This window comes from Arvicanthis niloticus, chromosome 7, assembly GCF_011762505.2.
Source record: "Arvicanthis niloticus isolate mArvNil1 chromosome 7, mArvNil1.pat.X, whole genome shotgun sequence".
Classification (NCBI taxonomy): domain Eukaryota; kingdom Metazoa; phylum Chordata; class Mammalia; order Rodentia; family Muridae; genus Arvicanthis; species Arvicanthis niloticus.
Window position 1 is genome coordinate 54,325,908 of NC_047664.1, and position 15,746 is coordinate 54,341,653.

The 15,746-nt window shown below is 36.1% G+C and overlaps 1 protein-coding gene across 4 annotated transcripts in view; it reads right to left on the minus strand.

The window, feature by feature from the left end:
* Positions 1 to 1,862: 1,862 nt before the first annotated feature.
* Ppargc1a (PPARG coactivator 1 alpha) overlaps positions 1,863 to 15,746 on the minus strand; it is a 630,627-nt gene continuing 616,743 nt past the window's right edge. For all 4 annotated transcript variants that reach the window (XM_034508742.2, XM_034508741.2, XM_076938493.1 and 1 more), the window contains 3 exons: positions 9,297 to 9,418; positions 8,801 to 8,952; positions 1,863 to 4,237 (listed from right to left, as the gene is read on the minus strand). In XM_034508742.2, the coding sequence (XP_034364633.1) occupies positions 4,134 to 4,237; positions 8,801 to 8,952; positions 9,297 to 9,418 (378 nt within the window). In that variant the 3' untranslated portion in view covers positions 1,863 to 4,133. The remainder of the gene's footprint in view (positions 4,238 to 8,800; positions 8,953 to 9,296; positions 9,419 to 15,746) is intronic.

Here is a 15,746-nt window from a genome sequence, read left to right on the forward strand (position 1 = left end):
TCCATTAATACAGGAAAGCCAGGAAAAAGGAAAGAGCCCAAGAAGAAATCAAATAATAAGCAGTGATGTGTACTGATCTGAGAAACATGCCAACCATTTGGTTCCGATAAATAAGAAGAGCAGAAGTAGATTTGAAACATTCTTTTCCCTTTATTAGCTCAGTGAGGCTGATGTGTACTGCACATTAAAAAAAAAATCACAGGAATTTTCATACAATGAATAAAACCACAACAATACATGTAGAATTGGCAGGTGGAAAAGAGCCAGCAAGGGCTCAAACTAATCACTCACTTTCCCTCTTCAGCATAGTTCAACCAACAGTATCACACTTTCACCTACAAATCTCAAAGTCGCTCCATCAAATCTGCAGTTTTCACAGTATTGAAAATGTCTGTCACATAGGTACAAATTTAGAATCATCACATTATATTACATGGCTATTCTAGGTCATCTATAGATCAGATCTTAGACTACAGTGATTGAAGTTCTCAGTACAGCCATCAAAAAAGGACACATGATCATTACCTACTGTTAGCTCACATCTAAACGCATGAAAAGGTTTCCTTTTTTTCAACTGACCCAAACACTTTACCCCAATAGTGCCAAGTTCCCTCTCTGCTGCTTTGGGTGTTGACAGCCCAACCTTTCTCAGAGTCCTTAACAAAACTGAGTTGTTGCACTAAAAGAATTATTCTGCTACATTTCTTTCTTTCTTTTTTTTTTTTTTTAAATAAAAACCCCGCATTTCTAAAGCACCAGTTCGGGTACCAAAATTGTAGATGTAGTACTTACCACAGCATGAAGGCAATGGCCCATGGTCATCTGAAAGTCTTAGAGATCTATGCTGAAATTTGCCTCCCCTGATGGTGGGGTGCATGTTTTGTTTTTGTTTTTGTTTTTTGTTTTTTGGAAATATTCTCTCCCAAAAGAAGTAAAATAAAAATATGAAAGGAACACAGCTTACAGCTTATATTTTGATGGGCTACCCACAGTGTCTGCATAAGATACAAAAGCTTCACTAATTTTAGATGCAACTGGAAGTCCACAGAAGAAAACTATCTTCATGGTAACAAGATTTGTCAGGCCAGAGGGTGAGGGAGGTCAATGAATCCTCAACATGACATCTGTAGTGTTGTCTTTTGATAAGTAAGAAAAGAAACCACATATTTCAGTCATGTCCATGATCCAGGGCAAACAAGAGAACGTATGTATTTAAAGTTGGATCACAAAAATTTAAAGGCAAAATAGAGAACGCATCTGGTCCTTAAACACATAACAGGATTTACTAAATATTGATTTCTTAAAAATAATTTATTGCTCTTAATAGTCTTTTTATTATTATTCTACAACAGAAGATACTCAAAATTCAGAAAGAAAGACTGTAAACTTTAGTTTGGCGTTCACAAAGAGTTAAAATACCTGCATTTAACCTACAGAACAAGAATTAGGCGGATTAAAGATGTGTTACTGTTGTAACGCAGAACCTGTGAACACAATTCTTTTATTTCATAGTTATTTATTGCTTTCTATCTACTTAGAAATGATAAGCCAAACACTTGAGCAAGCATCCGACAGGACAGACAGTGGATTCACTCAGAACACAGTATGCTGGTGATAAATGAATGCAGCTGTCAAAATTAGCTGCATTGGCCTGGGGGTGAAACCCATTTTGTAAGATCGTGTTGGGTGAGAGGAAAAAAAAGAACGATTAAGTAGTAGGTCTATCACATCTTCCAGAAAATTCATGCCAGCCAAACAGTAAACGCATCTCAATTTGGAAATCAAATATACACTCCAAAGTTTAGCGACTTCCATGGCAGGGACTCCATACTCAGATGAAACCCCGATGCTCAAAATGGAGGTTTTTTTTTTTTTTTCTGACATTTATTGTTATTAAATTTAGCAGAAGCAATGTCACCAAGAACAACATCATGGTCATATCAGAGGCCATGCTAGTGAGAGATGGAACACTGCTTCTGTGAGAGCTGAGTTTCCCAAATGAAGAACGTACACTCCAACCTGACAATCGCCATGCACCCTGGGTAGAAAGTCTCCACTGACCTTATTATTTTCATCATCTCATAATTTATAATAAATAGGCTATCTGCAACTGATAAATATGTCTCTTTAGTAAACAAAGGAATGAAATATCAGTATTTTACAGGATGTATAACTGTAAAAAATACAGATTAAATACCATCATCATACTCTGCCAAGGGAAAGAGATACTGGCTTCAAAGATAGTCTTCAGACATACATTGATTATTGTAAAAATCATACTGTAATTATTACCTCAGCATTTTGTATCAAATTAAAATCACAAAAATTAAAACAAAACAGCATTTTAAAAAGATTTTTTTTGACCTCTAGTTTCAAAACTACTGTTGATAGAGAAAATAAAAACATTTCTTAATGGTTCCCCATTGAGAGACTTTACATAAAATCATGATATTGTCTAGAAAAATTTTAGATGAGAAAATTTCATTCCCCTAACAAATCCAGTGTATAAAACTTCAAAGAAAAACAAGCAACAAGAAAATGTGGAAAAATATTGCAGAAGTGGTTAATACCTTGAGGGGCCTAGGATTTTTGTTGTTGTTGACAAGATACTTAGATTGAAGCTCACCTAAGAAGGATGGATGTGCGTGAAGCGCCATTTTGTTGGACTTGCACTCAACGGACACACACACACACACACTGTCTTTTGTTTTGTTTGTTTTGTTTTTTTTACAATCAAATATATATAAGCAGTAAGTTTAGCTTCTAAATATGTTAGTGTACAATAATTGTTTCACCTCATAATTACATTTGAATATTCTTGATTAAGAAAAATTTAGCAGTTTTGAAAAGAAGGCTGCATTTACAGTGCATAGCTGTAACAAAAAAAGAACATAGTTGTAGAGTATGTACATAAAATAAAAATACTCCATTTAACATCTGTAAATACTTAACTACATCAGAGAATGTAGCAATTACACTATCTGAACACATCCAGAGAGTTCTACTCAACTCTCAGTAGTCATGTAACACCACGTCTGCTCCTCAGAAGGAACCACTGAACACACTCCCCGCTTGACCAATGACAAGGCTTTTCAAAATTTGCAGTGAAAGATCAACATTGTGGACATATACATAGGTGTCAGGACAAAGGACAAACTACAGAAACTTCAAAATGTTAGGAAACTTTAGCGTCTGGTGCCTGCAGTGTACTCTCCCACCCAGAATCCATGACAAAGGAGAGAGAGAGAGAGAGAGAGAGAGAGAGAGAGAGAGAGAGAGAGAGAGAGAGAAGGAGGGATGAAGGGAGGGAGGGAGAGAGAGAGAGAGAGAAAGAGACAGAGAGAGAGAGAGAGAGAGAGAGAGAGACAGACACAGAGAGACAAAGAGAAGCAGACAGAGAGAGAGAGAGAGAGAGAGAGAGAGAGAGAGAGAGAGAGAGAGAGGGAGAGAGAGAGAGAGGTGGGTATGAGTTCTATGGAACCTGTAGTGTCTTCGGGATTGTCACATAATCATTACATTGAGAGAGCTTGCTGCAGGTCGCTTTTGCACTTTCTGAAAAGACGGTACCGGAGGCTGACAACAGGCATCAGCAGTGTCATTTTAGGGTGGTTTGTGAGTTTTCTTTCCTTTTAATTTATATTTATTTTCCTTTTGTATAGAATACGAACATTTTGAAGTTGTAGGTTTTAAGTGTGTCTTCATGGAAATGCTGCCATTTGAAGGGGTTCGCCCTTGTTCGTTCTGGTCAGGTGCCCCAAGTCCTCACATGTGTACACATGTACTTCCCAAACAAGTACACACACACACACACACACACACACACACACACACACACACACATTGTCACCAAGAGCCTCCAGGGAAAGCAAAGCTGACACCCGTGAATAAACATGTGCTTACTGGATTATCATTCTGTCTCTTGCCTCTTCAGCAGCTGTGTTCATGTAAACCGTTGTTTGTTCTTGTTCTTGTTCTTGTTCTTGTATGGTTGTTGTTGTTATTTTGCTTTATTTTTGTACAGAGAGTGTAAAGTAGGAGAAATTCCTAAGTATGACTTGCAAGAGTCTTGGGAAAGGACATGCTGTCCCGTGAGGTATTGACCATCTCTCTGTCATCCTCAGCCTGGGAACATGTTACCTGCGCAAGCTTCTCTGAGCTTCCTTCAGTAAACTATCAAAATCCAGAGAGTCATACTTGCTCTTGGTGGAAGCAGGGTCAAAATCGTCTGAGTTTGAATCTGAAAGAAACACAAACCAGGTTAGATGCACGCTTTCCTGATGACCTTTAATGCTATTCAAGATACCTGGTTCAGTTACAGTACAGCTAATCAATCAATGTACTTAAAAACAATGCCTACATTTTATTGGATGGATACATGTAAACAGAGAAGTTAACTTTCAAAAACAGAAACCTATAGCTCATTGCATACCTAAAAACTCAGAGTACACAGGAGTAGTAGACATTAATATTTGTTTAATAGTTAAGATCTTTATAAGTGGCCATTTTCTCTTATCTTGGCATTTTAAATGGTTTGCCAGTGGATCTCCAATAACTTAGAAGCAAAGGTACAGTAGGAGCTGGAAATACTCTTCCCATTCAATGGACTTAACTTTATTGAGCATAAAATTCTGTTGAATAGGAGGGATAAAATTCCTTCTATAATGTCTTGGACTTTTCACCTAGTTCAAATCAGATTTTATGGAATAGCCCATGCTTTATTTCAAATAAATTTTTTAATAGTTGTGTTTAGCAATGTGTGTAAGGTAAAATTCTGTTAAACACGTCTAACTATTCTCTATTCATATCTACAAAAAAGGTAGATAGTTGATGCAAGTCTTACAAGTGGGAAAGGGTTTCTTGGAAATATAACCAAAGCCTCCTATGAATAAATTACTTTCTTGGGAAGTATTTATTTGAAGGGAAATAAGGCTTTTCAGGAACAGATTAACAATTCTACTAACCATATAAGCACTTTGCATTCCTCCTAAGCTAAGTTACAGTATAAAGAGCTAAGTGGTGGAAGTGCAAAAGCAGAGAATATGGAAACAAATCCCAGTGTGAATACATGCTTGGCTGAGGCTGGGTGTCCAGTGTCAGGAACTGTGTAGAACATAAATCGTCAGGGGATCAAAAAGGGCAATTTGCACCTTTTTCCTAGAGGGAATTTAGAGAAGAATTCTGTTGCCTCTGTTGGATAATCCTAATGGTAATCCAGAATTTAATGCTCTATATTAATGTTGATAAATATTCAGAAAGTTGTGAGACACTCTTTCTCAGGAGTTTCTTGACTGTGATGTACTGACATCCATGTAAGCAAACATACACATTATGTCTCTTAATAGGCATCTGAAAGAGATAATCCTGTGGATAGGAAAGGTCATGTATGAGACAACAGCAGAAACTCCACCATACCCTCTCATATTGACAAGAACATGTTGGAACACAGTAAGATATGATGAAAAATATGGAAATAAACTAAAAGCTACTCTCTTTATTTTCAAAAGAAATTGTTATAAATAATGATCCAATATCTGTATTCTTAGCAACTGGAAAACTGTTGGCACAGTCTAGGTTCTCAAATTAATGTTGTTGAATAGGGACATTAATCTCAAGTACATGCATGCTATAAAAACCATGCCTAAAAATAAATATTCATGTACAACCTGGGAATTAGTTACCAATAAATGGCAAAGAAACAGATAATCAATATCTGATGTTATAATATACTGTTTGAGTAAATAAAGAATTGATGGTGAATGGATTATTTCACTTTTCATATATGCCTAAACACGATTCCTGTGTATAATTAATACTTAATCAAAGCTTTTGTATTCTTAATAGAAATTCACCATCTGATCCCATCTTACCTGTATAACATTTTTTAAAATTTAGATTTGTTTACAATATTTTATATACATGAGTGTTTTGCATGCCTCATCCAGTGGAGGCCAAAAATAAGGTCTTAGATCTTCTTAAACTAGAGTTATAGATAGTTGTGAGCCATCATTTAGGTACAGGGAATCAAACCATGCCTTCTGAAAGAGCAATAAGTATTATTAACTGCTGATCCATACCTCTAGCCCTGTTTAACATTTTTAATCAAGGTATTTTGTTAGTAAGAACCATTTGCTTATATGGCAGTAGACAGAACCAGCAGATAGAAAGTTCTTCTTCAAATCCTGGCTTGATCACATAGCCCTAATCAATTCACATGAAATTTCCACTCTGTTATATAAATAGTAGTTGGAATCACTGTATTGTAGACATTTAGTAATGTAGACATCATTTACCAGCTTTGTGGTAAGAGAAATAGGATGTCTTTGAAGGGTAACTTTATTTGGAGAAGCAAATAAAATAGGGAAAAAAATCTATCTAAAATGGTAGCACAATTTCCCACTTTAGTAAAATTAATATGTATTATGTTGGTTTTGTTTAATTTTAATATAGGTATGAGCTTCCAATCTCTTTATGTTTGGAATACACTATTGTGTTCCTTTTATTTAGGGATCATATGTGGCTTGAAACATTTAACCTAAATTCTTCATGAAAATCAAGATGAGTCACTTGAAATTTTCATTGATCTCCAAAGCTACAACCTAATGTTAATTCTTCTGTTTCAAGGCAATCAAAAATCTTTAACTTCTTAATTCTCACACTTTTAGTTGTAACCTATTTATTTGATATTAGACATTGTGATGTCAAATTCTCCGCAGACATTTAACATACTTCCACAACAGTATGAGTTATTTTAAAAAGATAAAATCAGAAGCTAATGAAGCTGAAATGCTTATCCACGATCAGCAGAGAGTCAGGACTCAAACACTGGGAGACATGACTCCAATGCTGAAGCTCTTTTGTCTACCTCATAAATATGGTCAGAGCATTTACACCTTGATGACTCTGATATGCTTTAGGGAGCTTCGATATCTCATGGTCTTGCAATGTGCATCAAGCATGTGTTTCAAACAAACAAACAAACAAAAAAAAAATAGTGAGTATGCCTAGCAATGGCAAAGCTGCCATGGCTGCTGGCTAGGCAGGAAGATAACGAGCTGAGAAGGAACATTCTTCTTAGAAATACTTTAGCCAGTTCAATTTGGAAAGACCATCCAGTCCTCCCTTTGCCATGATGAATTGTGATCTAAAGACCCCTCTAGGTAACTTGTTTTAAACTCTAGATGTTGTGAGAGAGTGGAAACACCCTAGCCTTCATCACTAAAGAAAATAAGTCAAATCAACTCAAGGCTTCAATCTGTCTTGACTGTTTTTATCAGCCAACATTGGAACAAATGGCTTGCCAGGTTTTATATTTTCATCCCTAGGCCTCTATCTCTCTAGCAGTCAGCTTCTGCTTCCCTGTTCCCCTCTATCTATTTAGCTTGTGAAGTGAATTATAGCATATTCCCCTGAACAATGCACAGCACCTATATCAATTATTCCAGGAAGACACAACGGTGCTGGAAGGGAGAAAGAAATCCCAGTATTTGGTATTCACATTTGTCTTTATATAATATCAGAGCAATTGTGAATGGATAGCTAATAATGCTGAGGAATAGATGCGTATGCTAATTTTATCCTTATTATGAATTAATTTAAAATAATCATGATATGCACATTTGCCACCTTTCTTCATTCCTTCCTCAAAGAATTAAGGGGCATATAATGCACATGTTAGATAGGGAATGGAGTGCAATGGAACAAAATTAAAATTAGAAAGGAAATTAAGATGTCCATTGTACCATTATTTATAACATCAAAAAATAATAAAAATTGAACACAAATAGAGTTGCAATTAATTATCTAATATAATGATGCTACATGCCCAGCAAAATAGTAGGCAAACATTAAAATATGCACATGAGTTATTTTTAGTCTTGTGAATCACATCAGGAGAGTAATATATCTATTTATTGCTAAAAAGGGTATTTTAACTATATGTGCAGGTATAAGCACACATGTGCACATATGTATCATGATCTCAACTACAAAAAAAAGAAAGCAGTCTAAAGCAAAATTCTGAAGTTAGTTGGTAATAGTATTATCCATCGGTAATAAGCTGATTGGAATTTTTACTTTTCATCTAAACAGTCTCCTTTATACAGTAAATAGTTATACGGTTTTTATTTTAACCATATGTACAATAACAGCATAGACTTCTTATTATTTGCTCTTAAATGAGAAATGTTTCCAGAACTTCCTATGCAATATGTAGAGTGTAGAAACACTCCACAAACTTGTTTTTTTGTTGTATTTCATGTTCAAAAAAGTAAGTATGTGGTCCTTTAGCCTTCAGTTTTCTCTTCTCAAGTATAACGCATAAATAATGAGAGTGCTTCCAAGAGCTTGCGACATAATAAGGAAGAGAGACCAAACCCTTGGCATACCTTGTGCCACAAAACAGTGACAGTGTTTGAATGTATTGGGAAGGATTGAAAGTAAGCATAGAGACAAAACACAGACTACAGAGACATGAGTTAAACTCGAATGAATGTAGACACAGATACCTAAAACACACTCACACACAAGACAATAACACACACACACACACACACACACACACACACACACACATAAATGGTGAAGGCTTGGCATCTATTCACAGAGTACGAGAATACCTGCCCCTTATGACTCAGACTTAAGTACCTTGCTTCTGAAATGAGCAAGGTACTGCATTCAAATATTCCATTCGGGAAAGCCAAGTGATGGCCAAACCCAAGATGTTCGTGGAGCACGTTCACTTCCGTTTCGAGCTCTATGCTATGGCTTCATCCTTCCATGTATAAATAATTCTATATCTTACCTAGGTCTGCATAGTTAGACTTGAAAAATTGCTTCCGTCCACAAAAGTACAGCTCAAAGTCAGTTTCGTTCGACCTGCGTAAAGTATATCCATTCTCAAGAGCAGCGAAAGCGTCACAGGTGTAACGGTAGGTGATGAAACCATAGCTGTCTCTGCAGTGGGCAGGTAAGAGACATCGAAAGCTAGTTAGGCAGCAACAGCACAGAGGACTGCTACCCCTTCTACTTTAGGAGACATCACTGGGGCTAGCATCTCTGGCACCACATCCATTTATCAGTGTGATTGTCCTGTCAGGCAGCTAAATACTTATTCTGAGACAGGAAATCTCAACTAGAAAGATTAATAAATAGGGATGAAAGAAAATAAATAAGGTTCTGAACTCAACTTGTCATCTGTCAAAGCACTTACATTGGCAACTCCCATCCCAGTAATCTTAGGGTCATAATTTTTTACATACGTCAGCTTCTAAACAAGAAATAATTTTGAAGATTCTCACCCATCATCCCGCAGATTTACGGTGCATTCCTCAATTTCACCAAAAACTTCAAAGCGGTCTCTCAGTTCTGTCCGCGTTGTGTCAGGTCTGATTTTACCAACGTAAATCACACGGCGCTCTTCCTATAAGCAAAAAGGAAGGAGAGACTTTTTCTTGCTCTGGAGACAAAATGAAGATATGCCACTAGAAGCATCCATGAACACATAATAGTGTACGAAATCTCACAGAGCAATCTCATTAGAGCAAAACAGACACCACATTTAAGAAAAAGGCACATAGGGACCAAGTTTGACTTTTAATGTTCCCACTTAAGCTTTCTTCTCCACAGATCTCTTTCCTACTTTTTCTGTCCCACTCTTGTCTTTCTTACGTTATATTCAGAAAAGAGATTCATGTGATGAATTCTTTTATTTGTTTTTAAATCACTGAGTGGATTCCAGTACTTTTGAAGTATGTGAACCTTTATGACCTGGTTAGTAATCTTCAGAATTGGTACAATAACAACCTTGGCTAACAAAAGTATTTAATTTCCCATCAACTCAGAATTCCAATCAGAAAATATACATGCTTTGAATTCCTTAAAGGGTACGTTTTAATCACTAATACACCAAAAAGTGCCTGAAGGTACATGTTCAAACTTCGATTGCTGGACTTTATCCAGAAGCTAAACAAAACAAAACAAAAAAACTACCAGGAAAAAAAACAATGACAGTCTTCATTATAGTGAGGACACACACAGATTCTAAAGTATGTGGTCTAAAGACAAACATTTGAGAAACTGTCTTAAAATGTAGGCCATTTTTAGCCATAGGTCTCTGAAGATTATGAGACAAATTTGAATATATAGATATATATATACATATATATATATATATATATATATATAAATTGTACTTTGCAAATAAATCTAGTCCTGTTTTAGGAACAGATTTGGAGGGGTGTGGCTCATTTCTACAAGAACTTGTCTGCATGGATTTTTTTTTCCCCACAATTCTTTGTTTCTGTGACTTAAGATTTTATGATGAACTTCTACAGGGCCCTACTTACACTGTTTTCCTTCAACCTCAAAGTCTTTGCATTTGGTGTTCCACTGTAGCTTGGACCATATTTCCTAACTTGTACACCAAGCTGCTCAGATAGACTTCTTTAGAATTACATTAAGCTCCACAGCTGTTTCATTTGGACTGAGACTTCAGGTGAAGTGCTATTAGCTAATCTCACGAAATCTGTGTTTCCTGTGTAGTCCTCTGTTTAAATACAATTAAATCATTATAGCTCATTCATTGGTCAATGTTTCTCTTCCTTATATAATGGAGAAGTTATGAAACCAGAACCTATATCTTTCCTATGCTGCTCTTTATGTTAAATATAAAAGGGAATCTCAATAAGTATTTGATATAAGATTAATTAAAATCAATTAATATTTTTACTTTATCTTTTATAAGTACAATTATTTTGCCTGCATATATGTTTGCACATCATGTGTCTACATGTGTGCCTGATACCCATGAAGTTTGGAAGAGGGCATTGAATTCTCTGGAACTGGTGTTGTAATGGTTTTGAACTCCCAAGTCAATACTGCATCCTCTTCAAGAGCAAGAAAATAGTACTCTTAGTAGCTAAGCATTCTCTCCAGTCCCCAATTAATACTTTCTAACACTAACCCATTTCAGAGAGGTCTTTACTTTCTGTGATAGTCTAACACGAGATTGGTGCTATAAGAGTATGGTCCTCTATTAAGGGAAAAGCCCTGCCTAGGCAGTTCAGCTGAGTGAGTTACCAAATGGAACAGACTGGAGGGTGAGAACTATTCAATAGGTACATTTTTAGGCTATTATACAAGCAGATTCATTTTAAAAGGAACTCTCGAAATGAGAGGGGAGACTGCACTCAGATGGTTAGATCATACCTCTGACCACAGCTATCAAGCCCACTAACTAGCCCAATGAAGAAAAGCAAGCAGACACATTATTCGTTTCCATGTAGATTGCATGTCACAGCTGAAGACTAAAACTGTATTTCTGGAGCATCCAACACAGTTGGATGGTCAGTTACTAGAAATGGCTGGTGATGCTCAAGTCTAAGCAATGCTTTGCATGCATTATCAAGGGAATCATAACACAACATTACATTCTATTTACTCATCCAGTTTCAGCCCAACAGACAAATGTGATGGGACTGTTATCTAAACTTAAGCTTCCTGGCGCTGGCTTGCATGGTGTTATTTTTTTTTTTTTTTTTTTTTTTTTTTTTTTCCCTTTTAGAAAAGTTACTACTGTGTAAAGAAAGGAGAGGGAACTGCAGAAGAAAAAGAAGGAAATTGAGCCATAGCACAGAAATTGCTCAGCTACCATTATGGGAATACACTCAGCCTATGTGTTCAAGGAAATGTGAACTTACAGCTAAAATCGACCATATGTGCAGACATATTGGGACAGTTTCTGAATTGCGCCTTTATACAAAGCTGTATGCAACAATGATCTTCACAAAAAGGCGTAACCCAGAGGACCTTTTCTAGGACTGAGAGATTCTGCCCTGAAGGCAGGAAGATAGAGTTTGAAAGAGTTGCCCCTCCATTGCTCAAATTGCTTTTTTACAAAACACAAGCCTGGGACATGCCCTGCTACCTTACAAAGAGCAGAAGATTGAAGACGAGCTGGAATGCTGTAAAAAGTATTGAAGTCCTTTGTTTCCCACATGCTAAACATGAAAATAGATGAAAGAGACCTTAAGGTCTAGACTTTAAGGCAAAGACAAAAATCTATCCATGATTGGCCAAGATTTCCAGCAAAGAATCAGACTTTTAACATACTGAAGTTGAATTAGAAGAATGAATAGAGTTGCTATCTTTAAAAAAAAATAACATTTGCATCCAATTTTTTAAGACATTAATTTCTAAACAGGAGATGAAAGGAGAAGAAATCAAAATGCTTAATAACATTTTCAACTTCTTAAGGGCTGGAAGGAACTCAGAACCTTTGGAAACAGCTGGTTGAAAAATTATTTTCAGACCAGTTTTCACTATTGAGGAGGATGGAACATTTATCAAATAACTTTTAGCTTCAATTTTCACAAAGGCTAGTTTGCTGATGGGGTGGATAATAAAATTGAAGATTTATGTTGCATTAACCGCTGCAGTAAATCCTCCCTACACTAAAACACAGGAGATAAATAAAGAAAAAAAAAGTCTGACGGTATTAACTGACTTTGTATTACTAAAATCTTTATCAGGAAGAGTAGAGCTTGCTGGTTAGCTGGGAAAATCAAGTGATGGTTGTTTCTCATGAAATAATGAGTAATTCTCTAAAAGAGGGGTTTGACTGAGGAGAGATGGGAAGCAGCCGTGACTTGACATTTGCTGAGCGATAGATAGGCCGAATAATGTGTTACATACTTTTAGCTGGATTTTCTCAGGGAAATGGCCTGTATTTATAGATACCAGTGTGTCTGGTATAATTTCAATTTTGGTTCCCAGTACTTTCATTGTACATTTGTAGTTTGGAGTACCATAAAAATTGTTAATTTTTCTTTCTCTACAAAGAAAAATCCATTTAAACCTTCAGAACAAAAGATTTTTGTTTTCAATTCTAGAGTAGTTACAAAATGACTTCAGGACAAATTCTCATGGTACTTTTGGGATAGAGCATATAAAGTCTTTCCACATTCAACAGCCTCACCAACATACACAACACACACATATGCACACACACACATACATATACATGCACACACACAAACACAAACATACACACACAGTATTATGTATATTATGCAGAACTGTACAGTCGAGTTAAATAATTTTATCTTCTAAAAAGGTAACACAGTGAGAGCCACCTAGATCTATAGCTAGTCAGAAAGAAAGAATAACTAAAAAATAACTGAAGAAAATATTGTCCTTGATCTTAATGTTCAGTATACTTAAGTAGTGGAGAAACAATTTACTAAATGTTCCCCACTAGAGTGCATTTTGGGGACAGAAACAAAAATACGACATTAAATTTTCCAAAACTACTTCTAGGTAAATACTATATAGAATCTTCCAGGCTAGAGTGTAAGGCTCCCCCAAGTCAATCCAGGAGCTAACAATCAAGTAAAAGATGAGATGCAACCAAACTTATAGACTGATAATAGTATTCTTTAAAAGCTTTATTTGAAAATAATTAGAATATAAAAGTTGCACTATTCAATGCAAATATTTTGATTAATTTTGACATATGATTGCACCTGCTAAAACTTGACTATAATAAGGTATTAAATTCCTTGTTTTCTTGTGTGCTTTCCCTCTGTCTGTCTGTCTGTCTGCCTCTCTCTCTCTCTCTCTCTCTCTCTCTCTCTCTCTCTGTGTGTGTGTGTGTGTGTGTGTAGTGTGTGTTGTGTGCGTGCACTTAATATTAGATCTAACATCTTTAATGAAAATTTCTTGAAAAGGCTAAATGCTCTAAAACCATGAAAAAAGGCTTATATAGAAAACTAGACTCTTTTCTCTAAGAAGAATAACGGACATAGCTACATTTGGAGAAAGACATTCATAACCGACAGTTTTGATGTATTGCTTGTGGACCCTTGACTATATAGTAACTAACAGAGGAGAGCCCTGTGAGAAGATAGCCATTTCTCAGAATCTTGGTTGGGTCTTAAGCACTGAGCCACATCATACTGTCTAGATTTGTTCTTTAAATTAACATCCCATTATCATGTTTTCTGGCAGAAACTGTACAGATTGCATATGGAATTGGACTTGGATTTCAACAAGAAATTAAAACAGTGACAGTTCAGACACTAAGTCCTAATATCTGGTGTTCATAGCTCCAGAGTAATATGAATTATTTTAAACTTAGGAGACAGAGAAAGGTGGGGAGTCCGTTGGTTTTTTGAGATCATTTCAATGGAAGTCACACAAAAGCCGACTTTGGTGCAAAGGTAATATTCAATCATGACAGAGAATTCTGTATTTGCAGTTGCTAATTGTTCCCATAGCTTTATGAAGATTTGCTCAAACTGGGCTCTGCTAAGACTTTTACACCTCCAATTCATGACAAGTGTGTAGCCCTCCTAGACCACCTTACTTGAAAAATTCAATGTAAATGCAGTGCAGCCCACAAGACAAAACGGAACGTGTATTCTGAAAATGACCAATGACCACATTTTAAGATTTTTTTTTTTTTAAGTTTTCTTTCGGAACTATTTTCTTTAGGAATTGCTGGTTCCCTAGGTACATGATTACTCTGGTTAATAGATCATGCGGCATTGCATCCAAGACATCGCAAACTCAAGTGTCTATTCATCCCATTACTCTTAAGGGCATTCAAAAAAAAAAAAAAAAAAACTGAATGGAAGTCGCCTATCTAGCTAACTTAGGTGGCCTATTGTGGCTTCCATAGCTACTTCCTGAATGGAATTTAAAGCAAATGAGTCAGTAATCATTGTAGGCAAGCTGTGCTCAAACCTATAAGAGTAGTTTTATTTTTAAATGCATCATGGCACATGAAAGAAAACCTTTAGGATGGGAAGAAGCAAATCAATTACAAAAATCTTCCTGTGGTTAAAGTCATTACACAGCGCCACTGTGTTTTCAAAACAGCTCAAAATCTTTAGCATGAGTTACAAGACTCCAAAACCTTCCTGCCACTGAGATCTATCGGCTGATTTCTGGTCCATCCTACCCTAGTGTTAGAGTTAAATTGCTAAAGGTTCCAAGTACAATGAACTATTTCCCAGAGATACTTCCCAGGCACAGCCTCAACCTTGAATAGCAATGTTCAATAAAAGCATAGTCCAATGTAAATAATCAAAAAATTTCTAAGAGCCACATTAACATAAAAAGAAATAGAAAAAATACTAATAAAACATACTATTTATCTCAAAATTGTTAAAATGTCTGACTCATGAAAGATGCAAAAGCACTTGGAACTTTTCCACTGTTTTTCGTACTAAGTTTTCAAAATCCAATCACACAGTCCAACTTAATTCCATGTGACTCATTTAGGGTGCCATATTTGACATGCTAACTGAAAAAACAAACAAACAAACAAACAAACCTTTACCCTCCCCACCTTCAAAATTTTGATCACTTTTAATTTCTCCAAGTTTGATCTTTCTCACCCACAAAGCTGGTGACCACCTTTAACCACGTACCTTAGATGAACCCTCTGTCATGCCACTAATCACATCTTATTTCCAGCTTATACATCTCTATCTGCCAACTGATTTTAAGCTCTTTAGATTCAGGTACCAAGTCTCACCTAAATTTACATCTCAAGCACCTGGAGTTACTTGTCACAAGACTCCATGTGTGTTCAACAGAAACCTATAAATCGCTGTGTTAGTAAACAGTTTCTGTTCCCTAGGTCTTTTTCAAATGCCTTTTCAAATCTAAATAAATACCAATGCCAACAATCTCACCAGTGCCTAGTATTTAGTCCATAATGTTTTCACATAGCCAAACTGACA